Source organism: Psittacula echo (assembly GCF_963264785.1).
Source record: "Psittacula echo genome assembly, chromosome: 17".
Taxonomy (NCBI): Eukaryota; Metazoa; Chordata; class Aves; order Psittaciformes; family Psittacidae; genus Psittacula; species Psittacula echo.
This window is the reverse complement of record NC_137753.1, coordinates 3,372,318-3,393,978: the sequence shown is the minus strand read 5'-3', so window position 1 is coordinate 3,393,978 and position 21,661 is coordinate 3,372,318. Positions and strand designations below refer to the sequence as shown.

The window sequence follows — 21,661 nt, the reverse complement described above, 5'->3', positions numbered from 1 at the left end:
CCCGCGGCTGCAGGCGGAGGTGAGTGATGCGCTGCGCTGCCCGGGGTATGGGGGTATGGAGGGGCCCGTGGGGCTCCGGGTCCCGCTGTCGGAGGCGGTGGTTGGAGGAGATCACAGGTTGCGATCGCTCCTTTCACCCTGCTCCAATGGGTACTTCTTTTATTAAGCCTCCTCCTTACTCTCCCCCCCCCCCCCTTTCCCCCTTATTTTTCGATGCTGCGAGTACAGCAGCTCGCTCCCTCCGCTGTGTGTTTCGCCAACTCTCCCTGGAAGCTCTGGAGAGTTCATGGATATGCACGAAGGAGAGAGCGTTTCCCGGGAGGCTGCCTCTATAGTAAGCTGATGGAGCTGTGCCTGCAGCGGGGCTGTTCTTCTGGGGGAAAGTTAGGCACCAGTTGTGTCCCCGACCTCCCGGGGCTTGGCCTGCTTCCCTGAGGAGCTGAAGAGCCAGAAAGTGGTCTCATTGCTCTGGGATGTTAGTAGTCCAGTCAGGCAGGATCCTCATCTCTGGTAGCAGCTGGTGTCAGATCTTTGTCTAGAGGGTGTAAAGAGAATTGTGTACCTTGCACACGTGAGGTAACCTTCCTGTGTCATGCTGGCTGGTGTGGAAATGGACTTTTCCTGCCTAAAAACCCCGGGTCACTTAGTAAGGGCACGCTATTGCTTATTATTACTGCAGCCCAGTCCTGGGACCTTGCTCTTCCAGGTGGTCTCCAAAGACATACCAGCAAAACAGCCTGTGTCCTGGAGAAAAAGGACTCTTTCGTGTGCTTTCCTATTTGGTGATTTGATGAGCAAACCAAGAGCAGGGCTGGTTCCACTGCCTCGGTGTTTGAAAGCACTTGAGAAGGGTGGGAGCTGAGTAGAGCTGAAACCTTTTGGGGCAGATGGATTGGGATGACAGTGGCAGGTCCCTCAGGTGTGTGTAGCACCTTGCTGCTGCCTGCTGTGGCACTTTGCACCTCTGTGTTGTGCCTGGGCACAGCAGTGTGCTGGTTAGCAGCCTTGGCTGATGTGATTATTAGGGGAGTGCTTTGGCAGATGTGCTGAGTCTATTTGGTTTAATGTAATACTCAAGTGAATGAGTCTCTTTAAAACAAGGCTGATGCATGCCCTCTTTGTGGCTGCAAGACACAAGTTAAGTGGGGTGAGGACTTGTGTATTGGAAAAGAAGTACTTGTGCAATTCAAACGACAGAATAAACACAGAAGCCACATGCTGGTGCACGTAAAGTCTGTTACCCTAAAAGCTTGGGTTTTTAAAACCAGTTTGCCCATGAAAATTTGGGTGAGCTTTTGAAATAAGCTTTCTATCCTCACCTGTAAAACTTTGCTGGGGGACAATGTTTTTCCTTCTTGTGGAGTGTTGATAAAAGTATCATCCACAGCATCGCCTTCCTTTGATTGCTCTTTTAGGCTGTGTGTCTAGATGGAAACCTAGCAACACAATAACTGTATTGAAGGGAGATGTTTCAATAGCTACACTTCTTTTATCACACTGGATGCATCTTCAGAGGTTAGGCTCATCAAGCCAAGCTCTTTACCTCTTTGGAGCCTTATAGTTTGATTCCCTAAGCCTGGAATAAGACAGGCCTGAGCTAGGGGGGAAAAAAACCAACAAAGATTGAATGGAAATGCTTCATAGGATAAATAATCCATTCCTCCTTTCTTCCTGCTGCCCCTGCAAATACCTGCTGTATTCCCATGGGGAAAACACTACAGAATGCTTGTCTAGTAGAAAAATGGATTGAAAGGGAAACCAGCCCTCAGCATTTGTGACCTTTTCACCAGGACACAAGGAAAAGCTGAAGGGCAAATGGCCCTGAGCAATGTGTAAGTGTATAATAGGTGAGAGCCACACTGGTGTTCGGGAAGTAGATCAGCATCATTCCAGTTACCCACTGTGGTGAAGGCTGTAATTCAGTTTCTGCAACATACAGAGCCAAATTCATCCTCAGGCATGGAAATAAACCCATCACCTAAAGTCACTGACACTGTGCAGCTTTACCTCCTAGCTGTGTTCTGGTATTCTGAGCTATATTGGCAGATACCCTGGTTGTGCACGCTGTCTTTTTACAACAGTGGAGTAAGGTACTTACAGGGAGTCGATGTGACAGTATCTGAGTGGCTCTGTGTACTCTGGGGGCACAGAACTGAGGGATTTCACACGGGTGAAATCTCTGTTAATTTGCAGGGGGTTGGGGAAGATGCAGTTGCTGGGTGCTCGAATGCCTCCCGATCCCTAGTACTTGAATCTTGTACTTGAAAAATGAATTAGACATCACCAATGCCTTTGTCAGGCCAATAGGGTGAATATAGTGGTGAAGTTACAGGAGATCTTTGACCACTTCTGTGTGTGTCGTTTCAGAACTGTTAATGAGAAGTGTTTGTAACAGGCTGTATTGTGCAGGGGGGTGGCTGGCCCATGTGTGTCTGTGTGTATGTAACTGTATGGCATGAGTGTGATGGGATGTGTGCATTTTAGTGTGGCATTCGGGGAGGGTATGCATACAGTGTTAACGTTTTGCACCCAGAAATCCACAGCACGTATGAAATCCTCTTGTGATGCCAGTGCTCTGACAGAAGTGCTGCTTATACAAAGGCTTGCCTATTGGGTACAAGTGCTTAATAAGGAAGCTTGACTGAAATGGAGAGGGACAGGAGCTCATACCCTGCCGGTGTATGGGAAATCTGGATATGTTGTGATTTCTATTTCTCAGGCCCTGCTGTGGGTCCCAGGGTCTCGGGGTGATGCTGCTGTGGTCTGTGCATGCCAACAGGCAGTAAATCCTGACAAGACTCTCTTCAGCATGAAGCATTTAGCACAGAGTTGATTTAGTCCTGTAATCTCACCAAGCACTGACGGAAGTGAGGACTGAACAGATTAATTCATTCTCAAGACTCAAACCCCATTATATTTCTCAGTGTAGTGCACAAGATTTCACCTTTCACTTACCTCATTGGCTTGGGGGGTTTATTCACTCTGTTTAAAAGTATCCAACTGTAGATTTGGGCTCGGTGGTGAAAGGTGCTCTGTAATCAGCTCTCCTGTGGTGTGAGTTGATCTGCTGTTGAAGCAGCCTTAGAAGGTTTCAGATCAGAGCCAATAATGTGGTCTGTGAGTTGGGTAACTGGGAGTTGCAAGGTTGGCAGAGGAAGGAGTTGCTGTAAGTGTGGGTACTTGTTACCTGCTTGGTGACAAGCAGTCCCATTTACTTTCTGTTCCTTTGTGCCAGGCAGGAGGAGGACAACATGTCCTTTGCCTTCCTCGTGTCCGCACTGTTTGTATACAGAGAGATAAAGCGGTCCTCACAAGGTGTGTGTGCAAGCTGCCATTGGGCTCTGTGAATGCGTGCCCAGGGGCAGAGGACTGTGTTTCCAGACCTTGTGATGGAGTTGAACAACAAAATATTAGTTTCTAGCACTCCCTTATGTCTCCCCTGTGATAGCACAGAACTGCCTATCTCTTTAAATGATTGATTTCACTCGGATTTACTGGAGTTCATTCATCTCAGTGCAGTTTTACCAGGCTGAATTTTCCTGAGGTCTCGCCTTACCGATGTCTTTCCTAAAGGCTGGATCCTGCCTCCTTGGCTGTGGCACAGGAGCACCTTATTTCATGAATAGCTCTGCTGCATTCAGTAGGACTGGTTAGAGTAAGGTGCTGTGATGCCTGTGATTCAGACTAATGCAAGTCAATTTAAAGGACAAATTAAGCGCAGTGTGAGTATGGATTGCAGTGTCTGGTCCTTAATGAATAATTCAGGAACATGGGGAAGCCAACATAAGAGTGAAGCGCTTAATCCAGATCTGAGGTCAGCAGAACTCTTTCCATTGACCCCAGTCCAGAATATGCTCCAGCATGGGTTTAACTGTGAGGTTGTAAACTGTCCCATTGATGGCAATGTGCTTCAGGCATGGGTGACAACAACTGTATTAGCACCCAGTAGGATGTTATTTACAACCCTCTTGCCTGTCACACTGCAACAGCAGCTCTTGTTTGGTGCTGTGGGTCTGCAGTAGCTGTGGGAGCCCTGTTCTTCCAGAGGGATTTGCTTTCCCATAAAGGTAGAGCTCAGTGCTAGTCATGAGCAGTGCTGAGTTTTTGATGATAGCAGCACCATTGCCTTGGAGGGGCAGAGCATCTCCTTTCCTGTTGTAACTCTGGAACTGCAAAACCTTCAGTGAAACCCATGCCCTTGCTGTCACCCTGTGGATCCTGGCACAGCAGCAGGCTTTGCTGGCTGTGGGCAGCCAGGTAGGTCCATTGCAGAGCACCCCACACATAGGCTGTCTCCTGCCCTGGAATCAGAGCTTTGCAGATACTTGGTCCTTTTTCTCTCTGCTGAGTTATCTTTGCTTGCTGGGAGAAGAGGTTTGGGGAACAAGGCTGGGATACTTTCCCTGCCATCTGCCTTAAGGCAGCAGGCTTGAAAGTTGGCACAGTTAATTCCTGATCTTTGCCAAGCTCTGTTAATAGGGAACAGCTCCTCCTGAATAGAAGACAGTTCATGTTACATAAATAGTGGAGCAGGGGGAGAAGCCAATGTGTTTGCAGGGGGTGAGAGACGTACTGGCAGTTGTCTGGTTCTTAAACTGCTGCTGCTGCTTTATGGGGGAGAATCATTCTGCTCCCTGGACTTCATGGTGTGGGTGCTATTGCTCCTGGGGCTGGTTCCGCAGCTGTGATCTCACTGGGTAAATGCAGTCACTTCAGTGAAGTCGCTTTGGATTTGTTCCTGGGAATGTGAGCCCAGGATCTACCTGCTAAGGTGACTCAGGGCATCCTGTCTGATGCTGCCACAGATTTTCTTCCTATCTTTTGCATAGCAGAGATGCCTTTGACTTGAACACAGGGCAGGGTTCTGGGAGATCACTTGTTTTACTCTGAGCTCACTCGGCTGGCTGATGTTGGGCCAGCAAGTCACAGAGTCTGTTTCTTCATCTCTATGTGGTGATATCTATGATAAATAATAATGCCCTACGTTGAATTGGCATTTTCATTTCCAGGATTATTTGGCTCAACGCATTCTTTCACAGCCTATTTACAAAAACATATTGTAGGGTCCATGTTTCCCCCTGTCTTCCCATGTTCTTAAAGGATCTGTGTTTGCAAACCAATAGCAGAGAAGGACATCCATGTGTTAGCATCGCAGGCCTCTGCTGGGTATTCAGTTCTTTACATTTTCTAACATTGAGCACAGGAGAAGCTGAGGCATCTGGTAACCAAAGCAGAGGATTGGGAAGAGTTGGGTCCTGTTGTTCCTCTGACTTTGAGCAGGTCTGGAAGGTTGCTGTAGCAAAGATGACTCTGGGGTTTGGATGCCTCAGTTTCTGGACACCCAGTTTGTGCCACTGCACTAACTGGAGTTGTGGGTACCGCTGCTGCTCCCCCCAGGGCAGCTAACCAGTGTTAATTGTAACTTGCATGGTCTGTATTTAGCTTCTGTTAAAGTCAGCAAAAGTAATGGCTGAATTCCAGCAGAGCTGGAGTTAGAATGTGGAGCTTGCTTAATTCATTTGTAAACTTGCATGTAATCTGACCTATTTCCCTAGAGGAAGAAGGGAATTGGATCTGATACGTGTTTGCAAAGGGTTTATGCAGTCTCTGATAGGAGCTGATATGATGCACAAATGCAAAGTGCTTTTTACTCCTAGGGGGATGTGCTGCTATATGTTGGCTTCTTTCTTGGCTCTGTTTTACACCCAGGAGCAGGGAACGAATTGCTTTTGAGTGCTGTATTAAGGTCTGCAGAGACAATTTGATAAAGAAAACAACCCAAAACAAGACCTAATCCTTCCTACTGCTTGGGGTACTGCAGAGCACGCAGCACACTTGATGCCATGAATGGAATCGTTTGTCTTTTTGTTCTTCCTTTTAAGAAGGAAAATGAATTCCTGAAGAAGATGGGGCTGCAAACTCAGGTTTGAACTGGAGCCCAATGGGGCTTTTCAGACGTGTCTGAGAAGCCCAAAGCGGTCCTGGCTCGTGCTGGCAAATCAAACCTGGCCAAAGCCTCTGTCTTCATATTTCCCCTGCCACCTCTCCCCTCGCACACCCTCCCACTTGCTCCCCAGCTAACAACTCATGTGCCAAGTCTAATCTCCAAGCCAGTTTTTATGGCTGAGTTGAAATGGGAAGGTGGACAGGCCCACAAGAGCATGAAAGTGACTCAATAAAACACTGGGCTTCATTTAAACCGAGGGCTGTAAGTCTCCACAAGATAGACAAACAGCTTGTTTTGAAAGCTAAATTTGTCTCGCTGGAAAGCTTGGGCTGGTTCTTGAACCATGCAGAAAGCTGCTCCTTCTGGTGCTTCCTGCCAGCAGGTCCAAACTCCATGCACTGCAAGCTGTGGTTCTTCAGGACTCATTCAGCACTTGTCAGTGCCTTGGATTCACCCGAGTGTCAAATCTGTGGCTATGCTTTTAAACAGAATGTCTTGGCATCTGATGTATACGCTTTAAGCCATCTTTTTTCCACATCCAAACTGAATTTTGCTTCCTAGGCCACCCCTTCTCTTTCTCCCTATCCTAATCCTTCCATCTCAGCTCTGTCACTTGACATGGGGCTCTTCTCAGCCCATGCTTCTCAGGCAGCAAATGGACAAACGAGCTGTGACCCTTGGTGTTCTCTGGTCCACTTTGCTTTTGTCACTGATGTCAGTATTCTTGTGCACAGAGCATGGTAGAAATGCTGCAGCATCGTAGGGAGCTATAAAGCACCAGCCTGTAACAACTGAAAACAAGATATATCAGCAGGTAAATGTTTCATCCCCTGTGGCACTGCTTAAACTGAAGAAAAGAACCTTCATTCCTATAAATCTGCTACATGGAACCAATTCCTTGGTGAAAGTCACTGCAGAGTTCATAGTGGTGTAGTAAAGGGTTTGACCTTATTTAGATGCCAATAACAAAGACCTATGCTGTAAGTAGCAGGGACAGATTAAGTTAAGACTGTGGTGACATTTCTTTTCCAGACCTCTTGGTGTTTCTTGTATTTCTGATGTGTTGTGGGGAGATCACTCCTCCTGGATCCAAATCTTGGCACATACACAGCTAAATTCATTCCTGCATGTACATCACCTGCCTACATTCCCATCTATTTGGTTCTGTTATGGATCTTGGTACTGTTTGCACTTCCAGTCATTTGGGAAGTGCCTGCAGTGAGTTTGCTCCCTTACTCGGCCAGCTGAGCCTGGTTTCCAGAGGGCCAGACCCAGTTCCACTTCAGCATGGGGCAGTGGAGTGAGTTCCTTGGAAAACCAGTTTACAGATGTCTGTGCAAAACCAGCCTGTGTTTGCTTGTGGAGGGGGGCTGCGGGACAAAGCATGTTGGGAAAGGATGGAAAATGGGGTCTCAGACTCCAGAATGTGAGAGCAATTCAGAAGCAGCTGATGTGATTTGCCCCAGGAAAGCTAGAAAAACTAATAGCAGCACCACAAATGCTTCCTTTGAGTTTGTGTTTTAACTGCAAGACTCAGTCCTACAGTTAGAACAAGCAGAATCTCAGCCTGTGACTGCCTGGCTGGAAGTGTGGGGTTTGGTAAGGAACTGGGAACAATTGCATGGAATGCTTTGATTCCTTGCCAAATGGCAGTCCCTTAGCATCCTTTGGGTTGGATGATTGCCGCTCAGGAGCTGGGGAGCTCCTGCAGCTTGCATGGCTTTGGTGGTAGAAGGGGAATAGGAACAAGGGTAGTGTCTGCCTCTTCCTGAGATGCTCTTCTGCTAGGCTTAGATCATGCTTCTCCCAGTCTGTACTGGGGGGGAAGAGAAGGGAGACCACTGCTGTTTCAGCTTGGTTCTGATGGCCTAAAGCTGTATACTATAGACATGGCTTCACTGGCAGCTTCTAGCTGCCACCAGCAACATTTCCTTCCCTTGCACAGGGACTAACAGGAACCTGCTCTTCGTGTCTTGTATGTACTAGGAAGCATCCTGGGCTCTCCCTGAGATTAATGTGTTGTTAAAGCCTGTTTGCTTATTCTGAGCCTCTGCCCCCTCCTCTGCTACCGGTCTGCAGGACTGTGCTCATCGAGCTGTGGGAACATTTAATGTGAGTTTCTGCATGGTTGGTGCAGCTGGCAGTAAGCTTTTGAGTCCTTGTTCTGGCAGGGGATCTGCTGACGTGCTGTTCAGACACTGAGGCATCTTGTCTCCACATCCTCCTCTTCCTATCAGGAGGCTTTCCTTCTGTTCTGGAAACCCTCGTGTGCAGCCAGGTCCTGCACTGGGGCACTCAGCGTGGCCCTGGAGGCTCTCTAGCCTCTGGGTTTTACACCTCTGCTTCCAGGCTCCTTGCTGATCCTGGGAAGATGAAAAAGCGGTGCTAATTAATGTAATTCCAGAAGCTCCAGGTTTTCGTGGGAGAGCAGCTAGCTGCATCTGTTTTGGAGAGAGAAGTGTGGGAGGTAAGGAAGATAAACCTGCTGAGATCCCACTTTGTAGGCTGTTGAGAGCCAGCTACCTACAGGCTGCTGCAGGAGTCCCTCCTTATCCAGCAGTGAGTTTTCCATGGGTGACAACAGAGCATGGTTTGCTGCAGTCATTCCCATTTGGCTGTGACTGTCAGGATGAATTCACCCCAGAATTCAGCCCCTCACATTCGTGGAAATAAGAGGCCATGTTATACCACAGCTCGGTGCGTGGATGACCTTGGGTTTGTCTTCTGCTCCCTCATGTATGGGGGGACTACAGCATCACCCATTCCTCTCTTGCTGGCATGTGGGAAGCCCTGCTGAAGAAGTGAACATGCCTGAAGTGCTGTGGGAGCTGTGTCCCCGCCACAGATCGCAGTCCTCGCAGCTTTCCTGTTGTGAATCTGGCTTTTTCTGATGTCAATTACAGCAACAAAAAGGCAGGACCTTTCAATCCATCGGGTGGATGCTTCGTAGCATCTGGAGTCAGACACTGACACACGTGCAGATGGGACTTCCTACCTCTACCTCTTTCTCCTGGAAGGCCAGAGCATCATGACCAGAGCTGGCCAAACAGGCACTTGAGGTGAAGGGGAGCACTTGCAACGTGTTCTTTTAATGCTCTTTATGCTGGACTGGCAAGAAGTGGAGATGAAAGAGCTGCCTGTGCTGTGGTTGGTAAAAGAAGGACTGGCACCATAGGTTTGGCATCCCTGCATTACCTTTCACATTGCTGCCCACATGACCACAACCAGCAATGTCCCTTAGCACAAACTGCTGCGGAGGCTGCTGGCAAGAAAGCAGCTCCCATGCATGGTGAGGAAGAGGTTGCCCTCCTCCTTCTCAGTAATGACCTGGCAGCTTATGGGGAGGCTCTGGAGAGGGGCCTTGGGGAGAGGGTGTTTTGATTAGTCCCAGCAGCGCAGTGAACACAGGCAGGCTATTGCTGGGGAGCTGCAGATGGAGGAGGGTGCACAGCCAGCCCTTGTCTTCACACTTCCTCCTGCTGCCAGGAGCAGATGTGGGGAGCAGGGCCAGAGCTGGGATCATGCAGCTGAGCACAGAGTGGTACCAGTGCCCACGGTGACAAAAGCTGGGGGGCCTGAGCATGGGGTGCAATAATAAGAGATTAACAGTGGGACTTGGCTTTTCTTCTCAGGCTGACAGTGATGTGGGAGGCTGGAGCTGATCTATAAAAGAGCAGCACACAAGCCTTGGGGATGGCAGTTTATTCCAAGGGCTTGGGAACTGGTGAATCCTCTCTGCGGTCTGAGATTCCTTCCTGGAGTGAGTGACCCTTCTTGGCATAACCCAAGACCCTGGTTTGTGTCAGCCATTGGTATTTAATGGTCTGTGAAGGCTTTGTTGTGAGCACAGCATTCTGGGTGCATGGAAATCACCACACTGGTAAGAAGCCTGTTATCTTGGGCTGCTGGTGAGACCCAGGGTGCTTTTGAAGCCATATCAAGGCACCCAAAGGCACGCAGCAGATGCAGAATCCAGCCCTTTAGTTGGAAACAGCAAGTGGCTGAGGCTCAGACAAAGTCCAAGTCATTTCTGTAGTGGTTAGGTAAGTCATTTCTGAAGCATATCAGAGGCTCAGCATGCAGAAACCTGTACATGCCACAGCCCTGAGTGACAGCGGGGCCTTATCATCAGCATAAGCAAGTAGCTCAAGTGGTAAACATGGCACAAGGCTGCAAGGCACGTTTCGTGAGATTGTAACCCAGAAGCTGTTTCGTGACACCTACAATCATTCATTACAATAACCAGAAGCAAATTATTTTATCAGGAAATGAATTTTCCTTGGCAATGATGTGCATGTTAGTGAGGTTCTCATCTAGGTTTAGCTCTGCAGCAGTCCTGGGAAGGCAAAGCACATGGTTTGATGGCAGCAAATGCTGGTGACCTTTCTCTTTGAAAAGTGCCAGTTTCAGTACTCTGAAGCAAGTAGTTTGGGGCAATTCCTTGTGAGCTTTTGGGTTGGATTTTTAAATCTATCGGGATACAGATTCTCTTGGAATCACTTGGGAAGTAGCATCCTAGGACAGACCTCACAGCTGGTACCTGCTGGAGCTGTGGTGGGGCTGCCTCAGTGTCCCATAGTGCCATATGAAGATCTCCCCCTGATCCAAGGCTGTGGGATCACTGGTTTTTCCTAGTTAAGGAACCATTCAGGAAACCTGTGGTGTTAAAAATAGGAAACTTGGATGGCTGAGCTAGTTCTTATCTGCAGGCATCTTACTCCTGGCAAAGCACAGTAAAGATGCTTTTACTCTACTCTTTGCTTTTGCTGTACATCCTTGTGTGTATCACAGCTGTGATGTTATCTTCTGTCCACTTCTTGATCTGCTCTGTGTGCAGGTAGTGGCTTCTCACATAGCAAAGCAACACCCCTTAAACCAGTCTCTCTCCCTTTTCCCTCTATACTGGTCTTGCAGGCCCTTTCTCCAGCCTGTTCCTTGTCCACAAGACCGGCTTAGAGGTAAAGAGGGATGAGGGAACTGATGGTCCTTGGTGTCTCGCATACTGGCATGCATGTCACTGGTTAACATCGACTGTATGATGCTGGCTCCCACTGTGGATGTCCCTTACCGATGCAGAGGTTATGTTGATGTTACACCTCAGGTCATGGTGGCAGAACAAAGTAGAATTTGCAGTTTCTTACTCACAGCCCCACCTGTGCCATTCTGCACACTCTGAGAAATGGGGCATCTTATGTGTCAAACCAGGCACCCAAAATAAGTGTCTGGTTTTCTTCCTGTTCTGAGCTGCTGCATCTGTCAGATGCAGACTACACCACCCCCTCCTTCTCCTAGAGATGCCAGGAGAGAATTCAGTTCCGTCCTGTTTGCTCAGCCCTCAGACTCTGTCCTGACAGGCAGTGTTGGAAATGAATAATTCTGCCTCTGAGCCAGAGCACGAGCAGCGTGCGGGCAATGAGCCATGAGACCACACACCGAACACGGAGGAGACAGCAAGGTGGCAAATAGCTCCTGGGAGCATCAGCCCTGGTGGAGGCCACAGTCCCTGCCTTGGGACACCGGGCTTGGAAGCCAAACTGCACTGCAAAGCATTTACAGAAGGGGGGCAAACTGAGGGTGCTGTGTCAGCATCCATCCGTCCTGGACTGGGCATTTCCTGACTGGTGAGTGCTTGACTTTGCAGCTAATCTTTCCACATTGGTTTTGGCATGCAATTATGAGTAGATCTAATCAGTGCTTGTCAGACACCTGGGGTGGCAGACAGGAGATCCTTGATGTAGGCTGAGAGAGCTCCATTTGTCCGTTCTGAAAGCAGGTCGATCGATCATAAAATCATTTAGGTTGGAAGAGGCCTTTAAGATCCTGGAGTCTGACTGACTCCTTCCATTTCCAGCTGCTCTTATCCTAGCCAGGGTGTAAAAGTGCCTGTAAAGGGAAAGAAGAGTAGGACAGATAGCAGAGAAAGAGGCTGCCTCAGTTAGGAGTGAGCGTGCAAGCATATACTTACTTCATAAAGCTTGGGAGATCTGGCAATCCTCCACCCTGTATACAGCCCTACCTATTGTCTTGCCTCCTGTGAGCAGACAATAGAGCTTTAAATATACTGTTTTAAAATCATTCTGTTGAACTTCTCCTCCAGCAAACACACATTTACATCATTGTGCTTCAATTCCAGCAGCATTGTGCTGCTGGAGCAGTTTGATGACATTCTGATCTGCAAAGTGCCTAGGGTCTGGCAGTGTTTGTGTGTGTCTTTCCAAAGGATTTAAAGCGAGTGGGAAGGGAAATGCAAAGGGTCCAGAAAGAGAATACATTAAAGCTTTTTTTCCCCTCCATTGTGCTGTACAGCTGGAAAAGTACCTGCTTGATTAATAATGCTGGAGCCAACCCAGCCAGCAGTTTAACCCAGTGCCTTCAAGCAGCATGTGTCTCTCTGGGCTCGTACCCCAGTAAAACAGGTTCAGGGCTGTATCCTCACGCACAGGATCTGGTCAATGGCTGTATCAAGCCAGTGTTTTCAGAAGTGCTTCAGGAGATGCAGGATCAGGTGCCCGGTGTGAGGTGTCCTGGGTCTGCTTTGCTATTCTGGAAGTGCAGCACCTCTGAAACCCAGAACTCCCAATTAGGGGCCCTGCGATTGTATCTGATTCCTCCTTACTGGTTCATTTTCTCCATTCCTGAAAGCAAAGGGCAACACACAGCTTGTTCCATGCACCCAGATACAGCTGTGTTGATAAAGGCAGAACAGGAACCGGAGAGATCCCTTTCTGGCTGTGTTTTAAAATGTTACTTGTGGACAGGTCTCAGTGGTTCAAGTGCAGAGCAAATCTCTGGTCCTGAGTCTCAGTGTCACTGTGGAGCCCTGCTTTAGAGTGGGTGTACATTAATGATGCCCTGGAGTTGTTTTACACAGTGTTTTCCACCATAACAGGGCCTGGGAGGTGCTGTGTCCATCGCTGCCATCAACTGTGCATCGTTAGAGAGGCAGCTTTTAGCAGGAGCTGGATGATTCTGCAAGCACAAAGGCCATTTCTCTCCCTTTCAGAGGAACTTTATATAGCTAACAAAGGGCCGTAAAGCTGCCTTTGGTAGAACCTCCAAGAGTTTTCAGGCATACAAATAGGCCCACAAAACTGCTAGCTGTGCTCTGAAAGCTTTGCCCCTGGGAGAAAGGAATGTGAAGTTTAATTATTTGGTCGATAGGAATCTCCCATATTACAGAAATTGTCTTTCCCTCCCCTTCCAGCCTTGTGCTTGCTTTCCTTTTTTCTTCCTAGCTTGCTGATGCACAAGGCTTCCCTTTTCCTATCAGAAGGAACAACTGAGTAATTGAAATGGAACACTAGTGAGGGGATTGTAATCTGGAATTCAGCATTAATTAGCCAGGTCGGCTGTAATTAGCTTCCTCGTCTGTCACTGCCTCTCCCCAACTTGTCAGCGGCTTCCTTCTACCCTGATTTCACTGCAAAGGAGCTCACATGGGAGCTGCATGGGGGTTTGTCCTGATTAGGGTGCGGGTGAGTGACAATCCCTGCAGGGCTGTTGCGGTCTGAGCTGGATCCCACCTACTGCAGTCAAGGGCACAACTCATCCTGATCCGAAGGTCCCCCAGGGTTGGCTTTGTCTGTTCTTTTCTGCTGTGTGTCAGGCTCACAGGAGTCGTAACTATTCCTACCCTGTGCTCCATAGCCCTGCAGTGCTTTAAATGCCTAATTCATTACTCTGATCAGACTGGGAAGCTACAGCAAGATGTGGAGGATGCCCAGGTTAAATTGCTGAATGGGGGTGCACATAACAAGAACCTTAGAGGCCCATTCTGGTTCATCTGTGACAGTTGTCCATGGAGGAAAGGGGTGAGCATCTTCCTTTGGGCTCTTGTAGCATTCATGGCCATGGTGCTGAGATTCAGCTGCAGGTTGGTGGCTCAGATCTGATGTGAGGTGGCCTCTGGACAGAAGTGCCCATTGGAACTGGAAAAAGAGAGAGTCCTTCCTTGTTTCGCTCTTGGTTGTGTTTTCCACACTGCTACTGTGGCTGTGAAGAGGACAGCCATATCCAGCTGGATCCTGGCTTTATTCATGCCTCCCATAAAGCTGTGTCTTTGTACCAATGCAGCGTTGGAAGATGTGAGTCTCTTCATAGCCCCTTGACTCTTTGCTGTGATGGAGTTTTGGAACTCCTTCAAGAAGGAAGGATCTTCACCCTGGGAGGTTGCTGGAACTGCCCAGCAGTCTGAGGGCTGAATGCTAAAGGAGGAGGTGTTCTATGTTCTGAATCCCTCTCCTACCTTCCCTTTCCAGCTCAGTATTTTACAAGCCCCCTCCAAGCTCAGCTGTGCTGCTGAATCAGCAGCTCACTTGCCTTTCCCCATCTCCAAGAGGTTTCTTGGCTGGCTGAATGAGCGCCAACATGTGCCAGCACCAGGCTAGGAGGTGGGTGAGCTGAACACGAACTGTGCAGGCTCAGCTTTGGTGGAGGTTTTCACTTAAAGTACCTACATACCAACTGCTTTGCCTGGACTTACTTCCCATTCTCGGACTTAATGGAAGCTGTGCCTGTAGCAGCACCCTAAATCTGAGCCAGGAACCTTCACAGGAGGTTCTGCCACCCTAAGGAGTCCTGACTGGTGTGAACCAGGAGGAAGCCTGCTGGGTTTGGAAGGGGCAGAGGGAAGCCCAAGAAATCCAAGTGCTCACCCAAAGTGGACGAATCAGTGCCTCTTCTCTGAAGAAGTGGATCCAGGGCTCCTAGGAGGGCTCTTGTGCTCTGCTCCTTCCAACCTGGAGCAGGCTAAGCTTGCACAGAAGGGAGGCAGAGCTCTGAGGGCTGCAGGATTAGGTCCACTGTGCATATCCTGGAATGGAAAACATAACTGGGCCATGCTTCAGTGCCTGGAGTCCCTGGGCAGTGGTGGAGGGAACACAGGTAGAATATAAGCAGAAATATAAGTAGACTATAAGCAGAAAAAAGTGCATTTCACTCCCTTCTGGCTGCTTTGAGGGTTTCTCTCCCCACCGGTTCAGTTTGCTGTGGTTTGGCTTGGATAAGCTTTCATCCTGACCCAGGCAGGATCTGACAGAGATGGTAAAGCCAATTGAGTCCCAGGGGCAATGCTGAGTGAGCTGTGTCTGGCTTTGTAGCTGAATCATGTGGTAAACTCTCTTTTGAAGAGGGTTGAGAGCTGTGGTGGAAGTAGGGCAGGATGCACACAGGTGCTGACTGCATGCAGAGGGAGGCTGTCACCGTCAGGGACAACTCTTACCCTGCCCTTGCCATTCTGCCTGGACCAGGTCTTGATCCTTCCCTGACTCAGTTCTCATGTGAGTGTGTGTGATCTTATGGCTTTTCCAGCACTTGCCGTGCTGGTGTTGACACCAGCATCAGAACTTGTACCAGTCTTTAGCTAGAAGGTAGCATGTGTTGGCCTTCACAATCACAGCTGCCCACGTTACAATCGTGGCTTTGCAGTCACTATGAGATGAGAGTGGAGGGAAGAGTCACAGGGAGATGCCTGAGGTCTGATCCCTTCCTTGAGTTGAGGATTTAGCTCTTGGTTAAAAAAGAAGATGGTATGATCCCTTTTTCTGCTGGCTTATTACTATCGCAGTCCCTTGTTTCCCTTTCTTGTCACGTGCAGGCTCTTCTGTTTCAGGATTAGAATCTTTTTCCCTCCTTCTCCTCTGTAGCTCAATAAATGGGAAATTATTATGGCTCTTTACCTCTTTCTAAAGAGAGAATATATATGCTTGATCAGGTCTTGCAGTGACTCCATTCTGTTGAAGGAGAGCCCAGGGCAATGGGCAAAGGGGCAGGTGGATGGAATGGAGGGAACTGCATGCACACACCAACTTGTCCAGATGGGATGAGCATCCTGAATATTAAAAGAATCTTAATGAAGCCTAAAATGAACTAGATTTCTCCTAACCTTTCCAAAGACTTGAAAAGGCACCCCCCTCCCCCTTGGCTCTCTTCTTGCCGTCTAACAGCCCTATATGTGAAGGGGGAAACAACACAGCAGAGTCTTGTGAACCACCCTCTCCTCCCCATATTGGCCTCCTGAGGGCTGGAGGTTTGGCAGAAGAGGGGCTGTGGCCATCTGCCATCAGTGGTACCCATTGAGGTTTTGCACAGTGAGGTTACAGAGCAGGAGGTGGATCCAGCCCAGGCTACACGTGCCCCCCTGCTCAGCTCTGCAGCATGGCTGAGAGTGAGCTGCTACATGAGCCTGGCCATGGCAAGGGGGTGGGAGAGTCCCTACTCTCACACTCACAGGAAGGATGGGCTGTTTTGAGACAATATAAGCTGCAGATTAAAGCCATGGATCAACCTTTGTGCTTTCCTTGCTGCGAGCGGGAGGCTGGAGCTCAGAGGTTCCTGTTCCCATCTCCGTGCTACAGGCTCTGCAGTGCTGGGAGTGCTCTGCCCAGCCTGCCGGCAGAGATGCTGCTCAGGCTGGAATGGATCCTATGGGAGCTGCTCCCTGTGAGCAAAGCCGTAGGCATCACCCAGGCTGATCAGAGCCAGGGAGATTGCTGTGACCCTTGTTCCTTTGCCCATCCCTCTGCTGCCCAGGAGCATTTCTGCCTCATTGCTTTTGCTCTTGGTCCACGATCAGGCAGCTCTCAGGTCTTCTGAGGACCTGGAATTAAGGGGTGCTGGCAATTCATCTTCTGCTGATGCAAGTCCTGCTAAAATAGAAACACTGGTTAGGAACAATGCTGGTAAATTGCTTCTGGCCTCTGTGTAAATTGGTTGCAGCTATCAGGGTCAAGTAACAAACTGAATCTGCTCATTCATCCGTGAGTGGGGGCTGCTGGCTTTGCTTCCCTGCAGAGGAGAGCACCTCCTGAGGAGTCTCTCTTGCTTTCCTCCCAGGTTTGAGCTTATCAGGAAGAGTTTTCCCTCTGCTCATTCCACTGGTGCAGGAACAGCTTTTGCTTCTGGCTTGTTCCGTAGCAACTTGGAAAACCCATTCCATAAACAATATCCAACAGGCGTGGAAGGGAAGCAGGGCTGTTCAGCCCTTTCCCTTCCCACACGAGCAGTGGATAGCCCTTCAGGGACTAGAGCGGGGTCACAGTGAGTTCTCTGTGGAGGCTGCTATGTGTGTCTGCATGTGCTGCTGTGTGTGCACGTGTGTGCCTTTGTGGGAAGAATGAACACAGCTGTAAGTAGCTGGGGAAAAGCTATTGTCAGTTTTAAAGTGAGGAAGATGGGGTCCCTTGCATTTTTCATCTGGCAGCATGGATTGTTCCTGAGCATGAGAACCAGGTTAGCTAATTGAATGTTCCTGCTGCAGTCCGAGCAGCACACTGTGAATCGCCTGCTGTTTCTAGCCTGATGTTCCTGGATCCATGCAGAGCCCTCTCCTGCCACAGCACTGAGCTCTGGGGCTGTAGTTTGAGCTCCTCTCCCTCATTCCTCTGCCAGGCAGGGTGTGGGATACCCGGATTCTTCTCTTTCAGTGGCTGAGGTTTGAAAGAAGTCTTGCTTTGCTGAGAGCTGGAGCGTGCGTCCTTCCCCGGCTCTGCTGCTGAGACCCTTTGGCAACTGCTACGGGCTCATGGCTGTGCCTGGGGACACCCATTGCTGGGCCTTGCTGACTGCTCTTCTCTTTGTGCAGGTGCTGGACATGGACACAGAGGATGACCCCTTGTTACAGGATGCCTGGCTAGAGGAGGAAGATGAAGAGGTAGCCTTCAGCTCACGGAAGAGGTGTGAGGGTGCTCTGTTGTGTGGCAGAAGCCCCTGTAGAGTCAGGCCCCCGCGTGTCACTCTGCCTGTGTCTGGCTTCTGGAATATTGTCGGATGGGTATTTACGAACCCCTACTGTGCTGGTTTCATCCTTTTCCTGGGCTGTGCCATCCCTGCTATGCTGGCTGTTGTCATGTTCCTCCACTACCCAGCCCTGGATATTGACATTTCCTACAATGCTTTTGAGATCCGCAACCACGAGTCCTCGCAGCGCTTCGATGCCCTCGCCTTGGCCCTCAAGTCCCAGTTTGGGTCGTGGGGCAGGAACCGCCGGGACCTGGCTGACTTCACCTCTGAAACCCTCCAGAGGCTCATCTTCGAGCAGCTCCAGCAGCTTCACCTCAACGCTTCCCACCTCGGGGTGAGCGCGCGGGTCAAGCGCAGCACCCCACAGGGCAGGACGAGCTCCCCCAGGCCCCATGGCCACCTCAACCCAGGAAACAGGACTTCCCGGACTGCGAGGGGTGTCCCACGCTGGGACTACTCCAGCACTTACATCAGTGCCAACACACAGACTCATGCCCACTGGCGCATTGAGCTCATCTTTCTGGCCAGGGGGGACTCTGAAAACAACATCTTCACCACTGAGCGCCTGGTCACCATCCACGAGGTCGAGCGTAAGATCATGGATCACCCTCGCTTCCGGGAGTTTTGCTGGAAGCCCCATGAGGTCTTGAAGGACCTGCCCCTGGGCTCCTATTCCTACTGCTCTCCTCCCAGCTCCCTCATGACCTACTTCTTCCCCACTGAGAGAGGAGGGAAGATTTACTACGATGGCATGGGACAAGACCTTGCTGACATACAAGGTGAGCTGAGGGCTGTGGGTGAGGGCTGGCATGTTTAAGGCATGTATCTCCAGCTAAGAGGGGTGAGTGCCTTGTGCAGAGAGGAAGATGCTGCTGCATTGTGCCTTGAGGAATCATCTTTTCTGTGCTACGGCCCCTTTTCATTCCTTTCAGCAAAGTCCCTGCAGTTTCCAGTCGTGGGTCACACACACCCCAATAGGCAAGCGAGAGGGACAAATGAGAGGGAAGTGCTGCATTGTAGAGATGACTTTTACTGACACTTGTCCCCTGTAAGTGACCGTGGTTAACCAGAGGCATGCCAGGTCATGGACAGACAATAGGGACGAGCTTCCCTACACCGCAGAGCAGATGAAAGAGGTCTGTGGGCTGCTCTGGAGCTTGAAAGGGAGCTTATGAGTCACCAGCTGGAAAGGTTCCTATAAGAAGAGGAGGAGGAGGAAGGTCCTGCGTCCTCCCAGCTCCATACCCTGTTCTGTCTCCCTTTAGTAGAGCAGAGGCTCTGGATGGTGAAAAAGAGGTGAATCATGAGGAGTCTGTGGGTGTGATGTGGCTGTAGGATGAAGCCTCCATCTGTCTCCCAAGCACAGGCTGCAGATGACAGCTATCCAGGAGCCACATAGGGAGCAGGCAAGGAATTAACTCCATCTGCTTCAGTGTGAGTAACAGTTCTGCTACCAAAACAGGAAAGAGCATAGTTTCTGGGTCTTTCTGGTGTGAGCTTAAGGGAGCTTGGATTTTAGGGGCAGACAGGCAGTGTCTCTTGCTCAGAACTGGGTGCCTCCATCTCTGCATCCCTCACACCATCAGATGGCAGAGGTCCCAGGTCACAGCAGAGCCAGGACTCCTCATCTTCCATAGGTAGTATTTAGTTCTTGTGCTTCCCAAGAAGCACATTGCTTGATGGAGCAAATACCGTGCCAGTGCACAATAACTAAGTGCATCCAGTAGTGGGAGTATCAATGAGGATGTGTGCATTGCTGCTTGGGGAAGTTGTGGTTCAGACAGCAGTCAGGTGGAAGATGTGTCTTTGATGGGAAACTGCATGTAGGCAACATAGCTGGATGTGAGCATTTGCAATACAGCTTTCCCCAGCCCTTCTTGCTCTGTGCAAGGCAGCAGCAGTCAACATCACACTGAAAGACACGGCCAATCCCAGTTTCCCTTTGTCATGCTAGACCCTGTGCCTTGCCAAGTGAACTAAGCTGGACCTAACCAAAGTAATGCTGCTTTCTGCTGCAGGATCGCTGGAGCTGGCCATGACCCACCCTGAATTCTACTGGTACGTGGATGAGGGCTTGTCTGCTGAGAACATGAAGAGCTCGCTGCTGCGGAGCGAAATCCTCTTTGGGGCACCACTGCCCAACTACTACTCGGTGGAGGACCGCTGGGAGGAGCAGCGCCGCAAGTTCCAGAGCTTCGTCATCACTTACGTGGCCATGCTGGCCAAGCAGTCCACGAGGTGAGGCTGTGTGCACACAGGGCAGGTCATGCTGGGAAGGGAGGAGAACAGGGAAAGGCAGAGGTTGGGGAGGATTTTCTGGAATAGGGTGCTTTGCACCCTTCAGGGTATAAAAGCTCTGTCTGGAGGTTTACGCGGCCATGCTCTGCTCTGTAGCCATGCAGCATCCAGCCTCAGCTGGAAGGCTCTGTGCACAGGAGGCTTGGCATGCCAGCTCAGACTGCTGGGCAGGCTCATGCAGTGGCCATGGCATAATGCTGCAGATGAAGGAGAAGAAGCATCTCCTTGAAGTCAGGCTCAGGTACAGTGGTGTGAGTGAGGGTGTGGAGCATATGGCAGAAAACCACTCATCTGCTTCACTTTAATGCCACTTCTACTGCAGCAGCATGCCAGAGACAATGAAAGAGAGCCAAAGACTGGATCCAGTGCCTGCCTTTCCACTCAGCGTCTAGCGTTGGATCTGTTTGCTTCCATCTCACCAGTCCAATTCACTGGCTCTAACAGAGCTGCTTCTTTGCCTTCCTGGTCTGAATTTGGCCTCAGCTGGTCTGATGCAGGAGGTGAAATGGTCCTTAGTCAAGGCATCAACCTCTGGATCTGAAGCTGCTTTTGCTCATGTCAGTGTAATTCCTTCCAGAAGTGTTTGCTCTTTGTACAGAGATGGGGAGGGCAGGTTCAGGGCAGGGTAAGTTTCAGGAAATGCAGGGATTTTTCACCTGTATGACTTTGAAGAGAGCTTTGTTCAGTGCTTGCGAGAGGGAGATGGTAAAATAGAGCTAAAAGGGATAAACGAAGAGCCCAGTATCCAGACAGCTGAGGGAAGGCAGTGACTCCCAGTGTCAGTGCACCTTCTCCAGCTCTCTGCTGCTCTGAATCTCAATAGCTCCTAGAATGAAGGGATATGGATCTTCAAAAGCAGAGTGAAATGCAGCCAGCCACAGAGTGTTCTCAGCAGTGGGCTGGCAGAGTGGGCTGCAGTTATGGGAAGCCAGAAGGGAATTGGGGCCAAGGCTCAGTTCTGAAGCTGGGATTCCGGATAGCCTCCTATGGTGCAGCGTTATTGTACTCCTGGTGAAATTATCTTGGATTACTTCCGCTCAGCGCCTGCTTCCAGAAGCAGAAGCTGGTAAATCACATGGTTTCTGACAAGCTCTCACTCTGCCTGCATCCGCTGGTTATTACCTATGTGCTTAATATAATGAGCAGTGATTAAGATTCCAGATGGAATTGGCTTTGGAGGCTTTGGGAGCTGTCTGTTAGTGCCAAATACACACCATACACTGAAAGCATGCTTCAAATGCCTCAACTCTGCTCCCTGCTCAACTCTTTCTATTCCTCTTCCTTCCTTCTTATCTTCCCATCCTAGCAAAGTCCAGGTGCTGTATGGAGGGACGGACTTGTTTGACTATGAAGTGAGGAGGACTTTCAACAATGACATGTTGCTGGCCTTCATCAGCAGTAGCTGCATAGCTGTCCTGGTCTACATCCTCACCTCCTGCTCAGGTAGGCTGTAGCTACGGCTGCCCTGCTCTTCCACAGATCCAGGTGTGCTCTGACTCCCTGTGCCTGTGCAAGCCTCAAGCTCTGATGCCCTCCCACCAGCCTGGCTTTGTGGCCCAGAAGCATGCAGAAGGACATGCAGGTCTCATTCTCCAGAGCAGGGCTTAGTGGGCAGGGTGGGAGGAAGGCTCGCAGGAGTAAGATGCAGATTTCCATCTTATTAATGCTGGTGTAAAG

General features: G+C 49.9%; 1 protein-coding gene across 1 annotated transcript in view; it reads left to right on the top strand.

Moving 5' to 3' along the window:
• The window catches only part of DISP3 (dispatched RND transporter family member 3), a 137,017-nt gene that overhangs the window by 98,027 nt on the left and 17,329 nt on the right, over positions 1 to 21,661 (top strand). The window contains exons 2-4 of the mRNA XM_080631095.1: positions 17,529 to 18,465; positions 19,705 to 19,924; positions 21,291 to 21,427. Coding sequence (XP_080487221.1) covers positions 17,529 to 18,465; positions 19,705 to 19,924; positions 21,291 to 21,427 — 1,294 coding nt within the window. The remainder of the gene's footprint in view (positions 1 to 17,528; positions 18,466 to 19,704; positions 19,925 to 21,290; positions 21,428 to 21,661) is intronic.